The 14,471-nt window shown below is 51.9% G+C and overlaps 4 protein-coding genes and 1 pseudogene across 4 annotated transcripts; 2 read left to right on the forward strand and 3 right to left on the reverse strand.

Annotated features, from left to right (window-relative positions):
- Positions 1 to 1,144: 1,144 nt before the first annotated feature.
- On the forward strand, positions 1,145 to 1,859 carry SAPIO_CDS0776 (Uncharacterized protein; the record flags this gene model as incomplete). Its single annotated transcript, XM_016783482.1, has 2 exons — positions 1,145 to 1,198; positions 1,317 to 1,859. The coding sequence occupies 2 exons, from the start codon at positions 1,145 to 1,147 to the stop codon at positions 1,857 to 1,859; spliced, it is 597 nt and encodes a 198-aa protein (XP_016646248.1).
- Positions 1,860 to 2,490: 631 nt separating this feature from the next.
- SAPIO_CDS0777 (uncharacterized protein) lies at positions 2,491 to 3,080 on the reverse strand (the record flags this gene model as incomplete). The annotated part of the gene is made up of 2 exons (XM_016783483.1): positions 2,491 to 2,910; positions 2,994 to 3,080. 2 exons carry the CDS (start codon positions 3,078 to 3,080, stop codon positions 2,491 to 2,493), a joined length of 507 nt encoding a protein of 168 aa, XP_016646249.1.
- Positions 3,081 to 4,545: 1,465 nt separating this feature from the next.
- On the forward strand, positions 4,546 to 5,952 carry SAPIO_CDS0778 (Uncharacterized protein; the record flags this gene model as incomplete). Its single annotated transcript, XM_016783484.1, has 3 exons — positions 4,546 to 4,860; positions 5,009 to 5,797; positions 5,869 to 5,952. 3 exons carry the CDS (start codon positions 4,546 to 4,548, stop codon positions 5,950 to 5,952), a joined length of 1,188 nt encoding a protein of 395 aa, XP_016646250.1.
- A 209-nt stretch (positions 5,953 to 6,161) lies between these two features.
- On the reverse strand, positions 6,162 to 7,637 carry SAPIO_CDS0779 (annotated as a pseudogene; the record flags this gene model as incomplete).
- An 821-nt stretch (positions 7,638 to 8,458) lies between these two features.
- SAPIO_CDS0780 (uncharacterized protein) lies at positions 8,459 to 11,880 on the reverse strand (the record flags this gene model as incomplete). Its single annotated transcript, XM_016783485.1, has 10 exons — positions 8,459 to 8,787; positions 8,840 to 9,423; positions 9,485 to 9,548; positions 9,632 to 9,981; positions 10,041 to 10,145; positions 10,203 to 10,429; positions 10,837 to 11,048; positions 11,288 to 11,561; positions 11,655 to 11,692; positions 11,817 to 11,880. The coding sequence occupies 10 exons, from the start codon at positions 11,878 to 11,880 to the stop codon at positions 8,459 to 8,461; spliced, it is 2,247 nt and encodes a 748-aa protein (XP_016646251.1).
- Between the last annotated feature and the right edge of the window lie 2,591 nt (positions 11,881 to 14,471).

Here is a 14,471-nt window from a genome sequence, read left to right on the forward strand (position 1 = left end):
GACGGCTAATCCGAAGAAGAAAGCATACCCGGCGATGCGGAGGAAGGGGAAGAAGGCAGGCACCATTTGTACATACAAGTAGACGAAAATACCATCATCGAACCCCTTGCATCATTGAGCCAAGTATATCGATATCAAGAGAAGAGGAAAGATCAGCTGTGAAAGTGGATAAGAATGTAACATGCCAACCCATGCTCGTCTTTGCGGGGAAGCATTTTGCGGAGATGAACCCATGTTTGGCGTCCCAGTTTCCCCAGTTTAGATCAGTATGGAGTCATGAAATTAAATTCATCTCGTTAGGGGGAATGGGGGAACGGGCATTTCAAATGTTTGGAGTGCGTGGGCATCGACGAGCCTCGGGTGAGGCGCAAAAATATGTGAGAAAAGGCTGGACGATGGTTTCGGACCCGTGAATTTAGCTTGTGATAGTGGCAGAGTAAGAAAAATGAGCCCGAGTCCGCCGGGGACCAAGACACTAAGCAAGGAACCCACAGGTACCAGGGGGGGGTCAGCACAATTGCGTAGTGGTCTGTGGATGTGGTGGTGGGCGCGGGGTAGCTGGCCATGGCTGCTCCAGGTCCAGGCTGGCTGTCCTACACGCCCCCCCAACTCCATCGCGACTTCCTTCATGTGGTTTCAATGGTTCCTTCTCTTAGCTCCCCTCGCCCGCTCCTGCTTCCTACTCTGGAAATAGAAGACACACCCCCAAGAGAAAAGAGATACAAGTACTAAACCACTCGTGGCTCTACCTTCCCGCATACGTGCTTGTTTCAAGAGCGTGGAGTTACATTTTGGACGTGGAGGTGGATTTAAATGACCTAGGTACAATTGCACGAGAGAAAAAGCACGAGGGAAAGCGTCACGACTAGACGCTTTGGGGAAAACATCCGTCCGAGCCTTGCTCGTTGAAGTATTAGAGATCAATTATATATATCGACAACCTCTCGTCGCTCTCGTCCATCTTGACTTTTACCTCTTCTCTTTCTCCTCCCGGCTCTATCACCTCATCTCACTTGCATAGTTCTCTCGAATTGGTATACGTCCGTACGTACCATATATATTTGTGGTCCTCTTTTTCCTACTACCTAAGGTCACCGCTAGACACCGAGATACCCGATTCCGTGTAGCATCATCATCATTCACCATGGCTGCCCCAGCTTCCAGCAACATCAGCAACCTCGAGGGCCGTTGGCTCATGGTAAGTTTTATTTGTTTCTTTTCTTCTTCTTTTTACCCCTGCCATGCCATACACGTATACTCCAACTCCCCTATTCACCAAACCCCTCGACTAACAATAAACCTGCCCCCACCATCAGAACCACACCCTCTCGGATAGTATCGAGCCCGGTCTCTCCCTCCAAGGCATCTCCTTCCTCCTCCGCAAAACCATCACCCTCGCCTCCGTCACCCTCGAAATCAAACAATTCACGGCCCCGCCCAAAGCCCCCAACACCTCGACGGACCCCGTGACGCACATTGACATCCAGCAAATCGCCACGGCCGGTCTCAAGGGCACCCGCGAGGAGCGCTGCCTCGACAACACGTTCCGCCCGCACTCGGACTGGATCTTCGGCAGCGTTAGGGGCCAGTCGAGGTGGATCTCGCTCGAGGAGGTCGAGGACGAGTTTCTCAAGAAGGGGTGGACCATCGATGACGCTGAGGAGGCTGGCCCCGAGGGGAAGAAGCATGTTTTGAGTCATGTTGAGAGCGTCGATAATGGGTGGACGGCGACGCAGATTTGGGGGTTTCAGGAGGTCAAGGGGGAGAGGAGGTATGTGAGGAACATTGTTATTAAGAAGGGGGATAAGAGGGTTGATATGAGATTGGTTTATGATTATCTCGGTCCTCTTGATGCTTGAGCTTGCTTGGGCGAGGGCTTTTAGGGGTCGTTTATACCTAGAGGATTGATGGACCTAGTTGGGGGGAGAAGAAATGAGAAGTAGTATCCTGAGTATCTTGTTTTTGCCGACAGAATGAGTTTAACACGCGCGAGAATAATTTCCTTTCCTTTTTTAAGGAGAGGGAGACATGAAGGGCGCATTATATCTCCAAGCCAAAAAAGGTGAAAATCCCAATGAACCAAGATGTGTATTGTGTTGAGCATTATACATAAACGCGCAGTTCCATGAGCTCGAGTCCCGAAACGTTGCCAGAGTTTGTGCCATCTAATTGCGCCAGTGTTGAAACCTTTCCTTTCCTAATATGAACCCTTCGCTTCCTCATGTTGCCCGTTATACGTGTCGCTTTAATTCCTTGAGGGTAAGGGTGTACAACACCCTATGTGAAATATAGCCGAGGGAGGTGATATCATGAGATATTTTCTGTCCGCCCATGTTTCTTGCAGACCTCCCGGGCTCATTATAAACTGTCGAGAGGCATTAAATAGCCCCGATTTTCGACAAGCTCTCCTAGAAACCACATACCGCTACTTCCTCACTTCTCAATATCTCATAGACCCAACACATCCACCCCTACCTCCTCATCCCCATCCTAAGCAGGTCTCCTCCTCACAAACTCCCCCAAATCCTCAACCGTCGCCACCCCCAACACAAACCTCCTCTTCTCATCCGTAATAACGGCAAAATCCTGCTTCTCGCCGCTCCCCTCGCCCCTAAAAAACGCCTCGAGCTCCTCCAGCGGCGTCTGCATGGTAATAACGGTATACTTTGTCCCCTTGCGTCGGAAGCGCGTCATGGCCTTGGAGATCTCGTCAGTGGGCTGGACGGCGCCGGAGTCGAGGAGGCGCTGGAGGTGGGGGATGGAGACGTAGCCGAGGAGGGAGCGGGTGGTGGAGGAGACGACGGTGAGGTGGGTGTATTCGCGTTCGAAGGCGGAGATGAGGGCGTGCGAGATGGAGTCGGAGGGGATTACGGAGAGGGCGGCGGGGGGGTCGAGGTCTTGGACTGTGGCCTGATTTTTTGGGGGGCAGGGGACTGTTAGTTTGAGAGGGGAGAGGGGGGGGGGAAGGGTGAGGTTGATGGGGATGTGCTTACGCCGCGGTAGCGGGAGGACCAGTTGGAGGAGAAGAGTTTGGAGGCGGCGTCGGGTTGGGGCGCGGTGGTAAAGGTGTGGGTTGTCATCGTGGCGGTGGGCGGTGGGTGGTTGTGTGAGGTGGGGTTCGGTGAGACTTTTGGCTTTGATCGAGATGGTGGATAACGGGATGCGGATGGTTCGTTTTAAATTTTCTGATGTTCCTCAGATCTTGGAACCTACCTGACGGGAGCGGATTCGTGATTGATCGGTGTCGAGGATGGTGGGAAGGTTAAAGAACTCCGACGAAAAAAGAAGAGGAAAAAAATCCCAGTAGGCGTATCGAAATAATGGGTTGGGAAGAGGTCGTGGATTTCTCGATTCGTGGGGGTGTCGGTTTGTCATTCTGGTGAGGTCAAGCACAAGTAAATTTCCTAGAAGGGCTAAAGCAGCGTGGGCCAATTTGGCTAGGCTGGTAGAGATCAAGGCGGTCATTGAATCAATTATTGTCAGCTCGACTAGGCCTCAGCTGTATCTAGATTACAAGTATTAGCAGTAAGAAGTCAAGGTTCGATGTCGATTTTAATCTACCGAACAAGGATGGAACATTTCAATACTGTCTTAATAGCTTGTAACCTGAACCGTCTCCCTCAGACACCTCCAGCTCGATCTCATCGACTCGGCCTGGAGATTAGTAGCGAGCCTGTATAAACTCCAGCGCGATATCCTTGGTTGTTGGTGTCAGCTCAATTCATTTGCTTTTTTTTTTTTTTTTTTTTATCGGGCCAGTATTGGAGCTTCCAAATTAGCCATTCAGAGCTGGTATTTCGGCCACTCCCTGCAAGGACTGCTGGCATTACGATCCTCCTGGATCTCTCAGGTCAGGCGGTCGTTTGTCCTCCCGGAAAGAATTGTCGCGACGTCTTAAGTCCGAACTCAGCTCTACGAAACAGTACGTACTGCCGTTTCCTCCTTCCTCCCGTCCTCAAGGATTCAAATCCGTCGAATGAACAAGTACCCCAGATTGTACTAGGGTACTAAGGTACTGCAGTACGTACTCTGAATACTTGCTCACGCTCAGTCAATCAGGAAAGCTGTGATGTCACTCCACCCAGCTCCAGGTCTCCACGTCTCCCAGTCTCAGGCCCGGTTCGTCCCTTCCGCCTGAACGAGATAACAATGAAGTGATAACAAGTATTGCTTTTGATGCAGGTCGCAGGTCGCAGGTCGCAGGTCGCACGTTGGTGGCGCCCATGTTTGTACCGCCCAAGTCTCTATCCTCGGGTTTTTCTCGTTCCTAGGGTTATTCCGGATCATCAGTAACATTCAAGAGCCATTTTACTCTTTTTTCCAATTCTTCTTCCAGTATTATTTTCCATCTCTCCTTCTTCCTCTCCCCTCATCCCTGCATCGTGAAGCTTCCAGCGCGGGTTCACTTATCGACTCGTCACCCATCGGCAGTAGCCTCACACACCCCTCAATTGATTCCAGGCATTCCTTCTAGTTCTCCATTTCCTATTTTTGAATCCATTACCCGTTTCCCCTCCCCGCCATTTCCGGCGGTAGATCAACATCATGTCCAAAAACCAGCCCAGCCAAGAAACCCTCCGCGGGCTCTTCTACAGCCCCCTGGCCTCTAGGCCCGCCGACGACGCTACGGGCCAGTCGGCCCACTCGCAGGAACCCGCCCTTCCCCGCAAGCGCATGGGCACTTCGTTCGATTACTATTCCATCATCGACGACGCCAAAAAGGAGGCCAAGAAGCTTGGTGAGGAAGCTGCCCATGAGCTTGAAAAGGCCAGCGCGAAGGCCCAGAGTGCCACGGGCACCATTGCGCTTTATTCGCCCAAGTATTACGCTGCCTGTACCTTTGGCGGTACGCTGGCCTGTGTAAGTTGTTATCGTTAATTCACCTCATTTCCTCTCTCTCTCCCCGGCGATATTTTGCAGATGCTAGTTGTAGCCATCTTTCGCCCAGGCGTCGTTGTCTAGGGGAAGTTCCACGGGAACTCCAGAAACTGACAGTCTCCAATTGCAGGGCCTCACCCACACGGCCGTGACGCCACTTGATCTCGTCAAGGTGCGCCGCCAGGTCGATCCCGGACTCTACAAGAGCAACATCCAGGGCTGGTCCATGATCTACCGAAAAGAAGGCCTTCGCGGCATCTTCACCGGCTGGGGCCCGACCTTCTTCGGCTACTCGGCCCAGGGCGCCTTCAAGTACGGCTGGTATGAATTCTTCAAGAAGACCTACTCCGACCTAGCCGGTCCTGAGGCCGCCTACAAGCACAAGACCTGGCTGTACCTCTCCGCCTCGGCCTCTGCCGAATTCCTCGCCGACATTGCCCTGTGCCCCTTCGAGGCCGTCAAGGTCCGCATGCAGGGTGCCCTGCAGAACCCTTACAGGGGCACTTTCCACGGCATCAGCAGCGTCTTGGCCAAGGAGGGCTCTGCCGGTCTGTACAAGGGCTTGTATCCCCTTTGGGGCCGTCAGATCCCTTACACCATGATGAAGTTTGCTTCGTTTGAGACCATTGTTGAGATGATTTACGACCGACTCCCCGGACAGAAGAACGACTACGGCAAGGCTGCGCAGACGGGTGTTTCCTTCACGGCTGGTTATCTCGCTGGTATTCTTTGCGCCATCGTCTCGCACCCGGCTGACGTGATGGTGAGCAAGCTCAATGCCAACCGCGAACCTGGAGAGGCGTTCGGCGCCGCTATGGGTAGGATATACAAGGATATCGGATTCATGGGTCTCTGGAACGGTTTGCCTGTGAGGATTGTCATGATTGGTACTCTGACGGGTCTGCAGTGGATGATTTATGTAAGTGCTGCCAAGACTAACCCCCTTCTTTTTTTCCCTTCCTTTTCTTCTTGGCTAACAGACTGCTGCAGGATTACTTCAAGATCTTCATGGGCCTCCCGACGACCGGTGGACCGGCGAAGACAGCGCAGGTGGAGGAGGCCAAGCTCAAATAGATTTGTTTACTTCGGGTTTAGCCCATCGCCTCGATGGGTTGGCGTGATAGAGAAACCAGAAAAAGAGAAGACCAATAGTAAGCGAGTTGGAACTCATGGGCTGTACTTGTGTATGTTATTTAAAGAAATACATAAAATCGATAAAACGAGGCGTTGTTACAGAACACAGACCTTTTAAATTCCTACGGAGCGCACCATGAAAGCCCAAGTCATCCGGTAAGAATGTATTGCAGCTTATTTAACGTATTGATCCGTGGCGGAGAGGAGTCCAACGAGACATGCTTCGCTTCAGCAAGATGAATCGAGAAGATGCCCTTAGCCATGGCAGGGTTCATGTCCCGCTCCTCACTGTCGCCGACGTACGCCATATCTCCCGAGGAGATGCCCAAGTGCCGGAGGACCTCGGCGAACAGGCCGTCCGTCTTAGCCACGCGAAAACGGTTCGTCGTAGCGAGGAAGTCGACATACTTGCCTATACCTAGGGCGTCGATCGTTCTCTCCTGCGCGTCCTGCGGTCCTTCAGTTATGACAGCGATCTTCTTGCCCATATCTTTCAGGGTCGAGAGGAGAGATACCGCGCCGCACTTTAGCTCGAGGGAGGCAGTTAGGGTATCTTCGTAAGATTCTAGGAGGCTAGTCATGAATTGTGGGTCGTGGGGTAAGGAGAAGTGCGCGAGGAGGGAACGGAATCTTTCTTCACGGTAGTCGAAGGACGTCTTTCCATCGGAAAAGGCATTTGCCGTCTTTGCTCGGAGGATTTTGGAGTATTCCTCTTTGAGGGTAGGGATGGGGATGTCGTGTCGCGAGGAGATGGCGGAGAGGACTTTGGCTGTTGCCGTTGAGGATGCGCGGCGGAATTCGTGCAGGGTGTCGTCGAGGTCGAAGCCGATCCACATTTTCTGCGAGAGGATGGCCCGCAGTTGGAGGACGTTGGACTGCCAGCAGCGGATGTATAGACGGCCTAGATGCTCTTCGAGGTTTTGCTTCTCGTTGTTGGAGAGGAGGCCGTAGGGTGGTACATCGGCAATCATGGATGAGCTAGCCTCCACAGTCGAGTACAAACCCAATGGCTTCTCCTCCTCGCTGGAGATGCCCCTTTCGTCATTCGCCGAGGAGGAGGAGGAGAGCAACGACCTAAACGGCTCCTTGAATTTGAGCATAGTCTCAGAGAATGGTACTCCCCACCTCTCGCAGATACCCTCGAGTTCCTTCCGGGGCTTCTTCACCAGTCGCTCGTAGAGAAGACACGAGACGGGATGCGAAGGGGCTTGATCGAGAAGCCGGAACATTTTCGTATAGCAGCCGATCAGACTCTGCGCGTCCGTCCATCCGACGTGCTTCCAACTGTCGAAGACCCGGATGGGATCGCGGATTAGGAAGACGGGCCGAGTTACTTCATATACGGCGGGTGTTAAGAACGCGCTGTACAGTTGACTGTTGTTGCTAAGCTCTTCTTTGCATATGAGGAACTTTTGAGAAGAAGGGTTATCCAGGATCGAGTAGTCAGGCCGAAAGGCCTCTCTTGATCCCTCATTTCCCGTTGGGAAGAGTCCGCTCGTGACGGCGCAGTCGGGGGACTCTGCGAAGATTCGCATAAGAAGACCCGAGCCGCTTCGAGGGCAAGCGATCACGAGCCGGATCTGAGGCTCCTTGGCAGCAGGCGATTGCGGCTCGACTGTTCCCATCTCGGCAGATTTCCAGCACGCGACGCAACCAGAATTAACGGTTAACTGGTTTGCGCCTGGAGAGGGAGAGGCGACTGCTCGAAAGAGAGCCGCGGGGTTGGCACCAGAGCTTGGTGCAAGTCTAGCACGCTAGATCATGCGTCTAAGGCGCAACGGGAACAGTCCCATTTTAATTTACGGGGCCTAGTGTCGTCGAGTTAGTCGGATTTTCTTAAGCAAGCCCATGCCGCATTCGTCGATAGTCGCGATACCGGATCCCAACAGCCGCCCACGCTGTCTAATTTTTTTCGGGGGAGGACCGGCCAATTCCCGTTTCCCACTTCGTCGCTTAGGCGCCGGGTGAGGGCGCAAATTCAGCATCTTGGTTTCGGTTTTCAAGACATCAAGACACGCCAGCACCTCTTTCAAGACTACAATATCCTCAGCCGAAATGGAAGCGAGAGCTCCTGCCATCTCAATTGGTCTATCCATCGCCTTGAGGCTTTTTCGACAGTTGATCGCAAGGGATTGAATGAGGACATTCCGTTCCATGATCACCGAAATCCGGTGCCTATTGGCTTCGAGTGAACAGGAAGCATCAGCGCCAAAGGAACCAGGCCTCGCCCCGGCTCTGTGACAGCAGCCAGAGGAGGATGCTGTTCCAGAGGTGAAGGGTCCTTCTTTGATTATAGTCCTGCTTCTTTCGAAAGTGGAAGAGAGATTCGAACTTGTCGGGAGCATTGTTTTATTAGGATTGACGTAGTTAATGTCAAATATATTGAAAGAAACACAAGAAAAACGACACAAGAGCCCGCAGAGTTGAGAAGAAGAAGAAAAGAGGATCAACAGATCCTCGACATCGTGCGTGGGGAACCGCTAATGTGATACCTCTCATCCTGTCCAAGGCAAAGCACCACCTCACACTTCGAATTGCGATCCCCAAGCTGAATAGAAACACTCTGGCCCTCTGGGAATACGAATTCGTTGGAGTCAATCATGCTCTTGATGACCGACTCCGTCACCGCTAATGTCTTCTGGGACATGAAGCCCTCCTGCGAAATCTCGAAGCAAGGGTAGGACGGATCCTGAACTTGAATGCTCTCAAATAACTGCCCAAGCTTGGAGATCTCTTTGGTATCGGCACTCCTGCTGAAGCGGCACCGAATCTCTCCTAAAGACAGGTCAACTAGAGTCTACAGCAATCAAACGAGGTCTCGTCTTACCTTGGACGCTATAATGATGCTCCGATGACGCGGTGCTGTTGACCACAAAGTAAAACGAGCTGGCGAGCAATCTTCTGGCCAAGCTGTCGAGCATTTCTTTGCATTCCCTGTCCTTCTGCCAGTATTGGCGTGTTTCTTCTTCGAGGCCTTGAATCCTGTGGACGTCGTGCAACTCAGCAAAGGGGGGATTGAGCTTATTGTTCAGGCGGATAATCCGCTCCCTTTCAGATTGGTTGTCTTTCTCGAATTGAGCCCAAGTCCTTTGTGAGTTGAGGCTATTCGAGATGTGGTTGATGGCGGTCTGGATGAGCTCCAACGAGCCTAACCACTTTTTCCAGCGGATCCAGCCTCCTTGGTTTGGTGGAGGCTCCTCGGCAGGCGTCGTGTCCTCTATATCTTCAACTAAGCCGGTTCCCAGGGATACGAGAAGATCCAGTGGAGACTGCGGCCAGAGTAATTGGTGTTCTTGCCGTGCGACGTAGACGGGGTTGTTGTGGTTCAGGCCGCCATCAACATACGACTTCCCAGTTGAGGCATGACTGTATCTCTCAAACCAAGTTGGCGCAGCGGATGTTGCTCGAGCACTAAATTATGAGTTAGACAGCAAGTACAGAGAGGAAGAGCTTGGATCCAGGATCAACCCACGCCTCCCAGATCTTCCACCTGGCGGAAAGATTCGTTTGGTGTATAAACCCGCAGTGGGTATTTTCTGCGATTCATCAGCATCGCGAAAGGTTTTTTTTTTTTTTTTTTTTTTTTTTTTTTTTTCCATATCACCAAGATGATGCATACCGGATCCTGCACGATTGTAGTCGGCTACAAGGACTGCTTTCCCAGCACTTTCAGTTGCCACGCGAGCAACCTTTGGCTGGAATGCTGTCGCAAGGTCGTGCCCGCCACCAAAGAGGTTGGAACCAGGCCCAAAAGCCTCAATCAGAGCGTTCACCACACCCTTAGTGTCGAAACGAGGTAAGAAGTAGCCTATGAGAAAGGTGAGACGGTCGAAAGGAAGACTTTGACCCACGTACTTTTCTACGAAAGTTGGGACAAACGCCGAGCCGCAGAGCTCTTTGAACTTCTCGGCGCACTCAGTAGCAGTCCAGCCCTTCTTCGCCAGGCCGGCCGCAATGATTCCTCCCACACTGGAAGTTTCATTCTCGGTAGTAAGTTCAAAGGCCGAGTGTGGTGGACGAAGATTTACCTTGTGCCAACGATAAGGTCGAAGAACGAGTGTATGGGGATCCCTCCTAGACGCAGTTCTAGCTCTCGGAGAATGGCAAGCGTGACTATTCCCCTTATTCCTCCTCTGTTGTCTTGGTAAGCCTCGTCCAGGTCCTTCTCCCATTTTTGGCGTAAAACTTACCCATTTAGAGATAGAACACGGACCCCCATGTCGGGCTTCTGAAGCCGAATATGGGTCTCGCCTTCATCCGACGGGTCCAACGGGCACTGGCGGCTCTTGATAAGTCGATCATCAGACCAGTCGACCAGATTTCCTTGAAAAATAGCACAATCCTTGCAGAGGATGTGATTGCACGGCAGCACATACTCGGGGACGTTCATGAGGCACGAAAGACACATGGGCTGGTCCTTGAAGGAGGACGCGCCCATGTGAGTACCATAAAAGTCCCAAATGATTTCCAGATGTACAGACATTGCCAGTTACGGGTAGATAGAATTCCGCGCTTCCAGCAATTCTCTTAGCTGGACTTCGACTTTCCGAACGAAGTCATCGCCATCTGATTTCCTCAATGTGGTTTCATAGCCGTCATCGAGCTCGGAGTCGGGCCTTCTCAGAACGGTTCCTTTCTCATCCTGACAACTCTTCGCATGGCCGGACTTCCGATTGATGCATCTTGGGCGTTTGCAAGCCAGTGATTGTCTCGAATGGACTCGAATGCATCCAGGCAGAACTTTTTATATTTGGTCATGAGCTCGGCCTCATCTCCCATGTACCTTTTTCTCTCCGCGTCCAGCATTATACTAGACGCAATGACCCTACTCATGGGGTTGAAAATGGCTGCCGCATCTAGGTCCGAATTTAATTCTTTCTTGATCAAGACAGATGCGAGATAGACGATGTTGTCCCCGAAGTCGCGGCAAACAGGTTGAAGGGAGAAAGAGGCCTTCACAAAGTCGAACGGGGCCTTCAGCCCGTTCTCCGATGCAAAGTGATCAAAAGCGAATCCGAAGTAAGGACTGATCTGGTCTGCAGTGAGACATCTTCTGTTGATTCGAAACGTGAGAAACGGACTCGGATCCCCATCTTAGCAGTTGCTCGATGGCATTTTCGACTGTCCTGCAGGAGAGTCAGTATCCCAGTTGAGGCCATCTTAGAACGAACCATGGGGGGAGGGGGGGGTTACCTAGAATTCCCAAGAACAAATACCACTACGTCCGAGAATGTGTACAGCATTCGAGAGAATAGATTCGAGACAATAAACTCACGTCCTGCGTCTTCGCTTCCCCGCCAATAGAGCCTAACGTTCTTTGCTAGCCTTTGCAGCATCTTCTTGGTGCTATATTTGGCAGCGGCGGCAAGGCTCTGAGGCGGGCTGTTCCCTCCGTTGAGCCCTTCACAGTCGGCGTAGAGCTTGGGATGATCAGACTGGATGATCGTCGGGTCTATGTGAAGATGAACATCCCCCGAGGTAGGTCGCTGCTCGTTCTGACCCACCCCGACAATAGGAGCCTCGAAGTCTCGGTGGCTCCTGTTCAAGCCCTGACATGGCGCGACTTGTCAGTTGGCTGACTTCGTTTTGTCCACGGTTGTGACTGCAACACAGCAAAGAACGGGTATAATGTAGTAACATACCTTGATCAAAAGGTTGATGAGACCGCTTTTGCTAGCGCCTGTTTGTATTTCAATAGTACAATTTACTTAGCCGGGCTCCAAACTTCTCTCGGAAAGAGGCTTACCTGTCTCGCCGATGAATGACGCGAGGGATGGATAGACTTTGTCCATCCGTGTTCGTACGTCCTCGCATGCGATGAGCTCCCGTTACTGCTGCATTTGGCCAGGGTTCTAACCTGCTCTCCATGCTGTATCCTCCACATGAGTCGCCAGGCGTCTTCTCTCTATCATTGACAGAAGGGTGTAAGTCGAGGCGAGTGCTTCGAACCGTCCCACTGTCCCTTCATCTATGACTTTTTTGAAGGTAGGCCAAAAACTAATTCTCGAGTTATTATATTTGATCTAAATCTCTACCCCAAATCGAGCTCGCTCTGCACAGCTAGAGTGGCCAGCGTTTGGCTATGGAGCGTACCGGTTGAGTCGGCGACATCCACGTCCCCCTTCAGATATGAGGCTCTGTGATCCACTTAGAATCGATGTTCGCATATTCTCAGTTCGTTTGGCCCCTTTCTCGTCTAGACCTAGTAAGTTGCAACGAAGCGGAAGTCGGCGGTATCAACAATGATACTTAGATGAAGAGTTGGCCGTTGTTGGTCCCGTACACACGCCCATATCACACCGGGCAGGACACCAGAATGACATGACAGACTTGAAAACCAGCCGAGTACCTTGAAACCTTAGAGATTAAACACTTCGATCTAACAGCTTTGACGAATCCAATATTTGTTTTCTTGTATACTTGGTCGTTGGGGACTAGGGGTGTCTTTCTCCAAACCCACGATATACCTAGCTCAGGAGGCAAGTGAAGCGCTGCGTTCCAATATCTTGGTGTGAGAGAATGACCTTCCAGAAGATAGCTCATCTCGTCCGCCCAGTTCGTGCTCGGCTTCTCCAATTCTGAGCCAAGTTTCGGATCGCGTTGCTTCATGGCAAGTTAGATGCAGCTATGATTAGCTACTTGGCGCCCTTGGTTCTTATGGTCGTGAAAACATTTCTTCGTCCCGGAGTGGAAAACATCTCGAGTGATCTTCAAAGTGTGGATCAGCACCGTAACTAAGCAATTGCTAAATAGACTTGCTTCCCGTCCGCCTTCAGGAGGTCATGAGAGAGGCGTGTCCTCTGGCTGTGAAAGGAAGAGCAAAGTATTGAACGTTGCCATTTGCTCAGGAAAAGGATTCCGCATCGGGAACCCGCAATGGAGTCGAAGGACTTGGCAACCCCCCGGTGAAACTCTAGAAATAAGTAAGACTTGCATGATACGCTCGCCATCTCTCCAAACGGGGCAACTCGACCGTTACCCTACGTCAGGAGAGTTACTGCAAGGCCTTAATTGTTTAACGTTACATGGCAGATGGACGAAAAAGAAAAGGGCGTCGTCTTGTCCTTCTCTTCCATTCTAGACTACTTCTTCTTGGGCAAACATCGGCCGACTTGACATTCGCAGACGGATCCTTCCGGACGATGGCTGGGGTGGTGAGTACGGAGTACAAGATGGGGGAAGGGAAGGTGGTAACCACATCAAGCTGGTCAAAAAAAACCTGTTGCCAATCGGCCCGCCTAGGGTAGCCCGACGATGTTGTGTGGTACAGCATCAGCATGCTTCTCATGCCAGGAAAAGCTGTTGGCGGCAAGTGTGAGGTGGGGTGAAGGAGTGGAGGGGGTGGGAGGAGGGGACTTCCGAGTTGGTCGTTCACCTCCACAGCCGGACTAGAAGAAAGATGCAGCGAGTCTGATTGAGAACAAGGATGCGACCGACCGATTGGCGGACAAGAGGAAAAGGACGTTTACAAATTCAAAGAGAGAAGCTCTGGAAAAGTGCCAGGCTGGGGCAGGCCGGAAGATCCGATCATGTCCGGTGCGCCGATGTGAGCGATACTACCGTATAACGTGTCCGTAGGATGAAGAAGCGAGCACCAGCATCGGGCTCGTGCTATTTTTGCCACGAGGCCAAGCTGCGAGATGAAATGATGCTGGGCTGGGGTTCAACAGCATTAACCACCTTGGCGGGACTCACATCCCCTGTTTGTCTTTAGAAACGTTATTGATCGTAGTCTTCCGATCAGCGAGTGTAGGATGGTGTAGGAGTGTAGTCCTCGAGTTAGAAAGCGAACATGAACTACGAATCGAAGACCAAGTCCAGGAAGAAAAATTACGTCAGGCCAGCGGCAAGGCCGATGTCTCTTGCAGGAAACGGTAGTTCGGCTGACGCAGAAGATGTCATTAAAAGGCATTCTCTCCGCGAATAGTGCCGCATATCAAGGCGTCTTCTCTCAAGAAGCGGGGTTTATTTCCCCTCGACAGGACTCCCGGCAAACAACGACTCCAGTCTCCCACGTTTTTCCCCTGCAAACCATTAGCTCTGTGCCAACGTGAGGTTGAGTCTAGCCCATTTGCTGAATTGTTGGGGTCGGAAACGCAGGACGCTTTCGATTCAACGCTAGTCCGCTTCAGTTTCTGCCCTCGTGTGCACCCCCTAATTTAGTATCGTGTTGGTGTTCTCGAACTTGCATTGAAGCGGGGGGAGGGTCGGGGTGACTGGGGGGAAGCCCTCCAGCGCTCGCCAGGTCACGGCAAGGTTTGGAACTATAAACCGCCGGCCAAGTGCTTACTTCGTCATTTTACTTCGTATGCTCGGGCTATTGGACCCGACAAAACATGCCGACTGGGAGGGAGAAAGGAGAGCTAAGAAATGTTTCTCCCGCTCGGATCTTCCAGCTCTGCTACCACTTGGCGTGCGTCTCTCGCCTGGAACTGTGGGACAGTTCGCCTGCTGCCAAT

This window comes from Scedosporium apiospermum, assembly GCF_000732125.1.
Source record: "Scedosporium apiospermum strain IHEM 14462 chromosome Unknown SEQ_SAPIO_0033, whole genome shotgun sequence".
Classification (NCBI taxonomy): Eukaryota; Fungi; Ascomycota; class Sordariomycetes; order Microascales; family Microascaceae; genus Scedosporium; species Scedosporium apiospermum.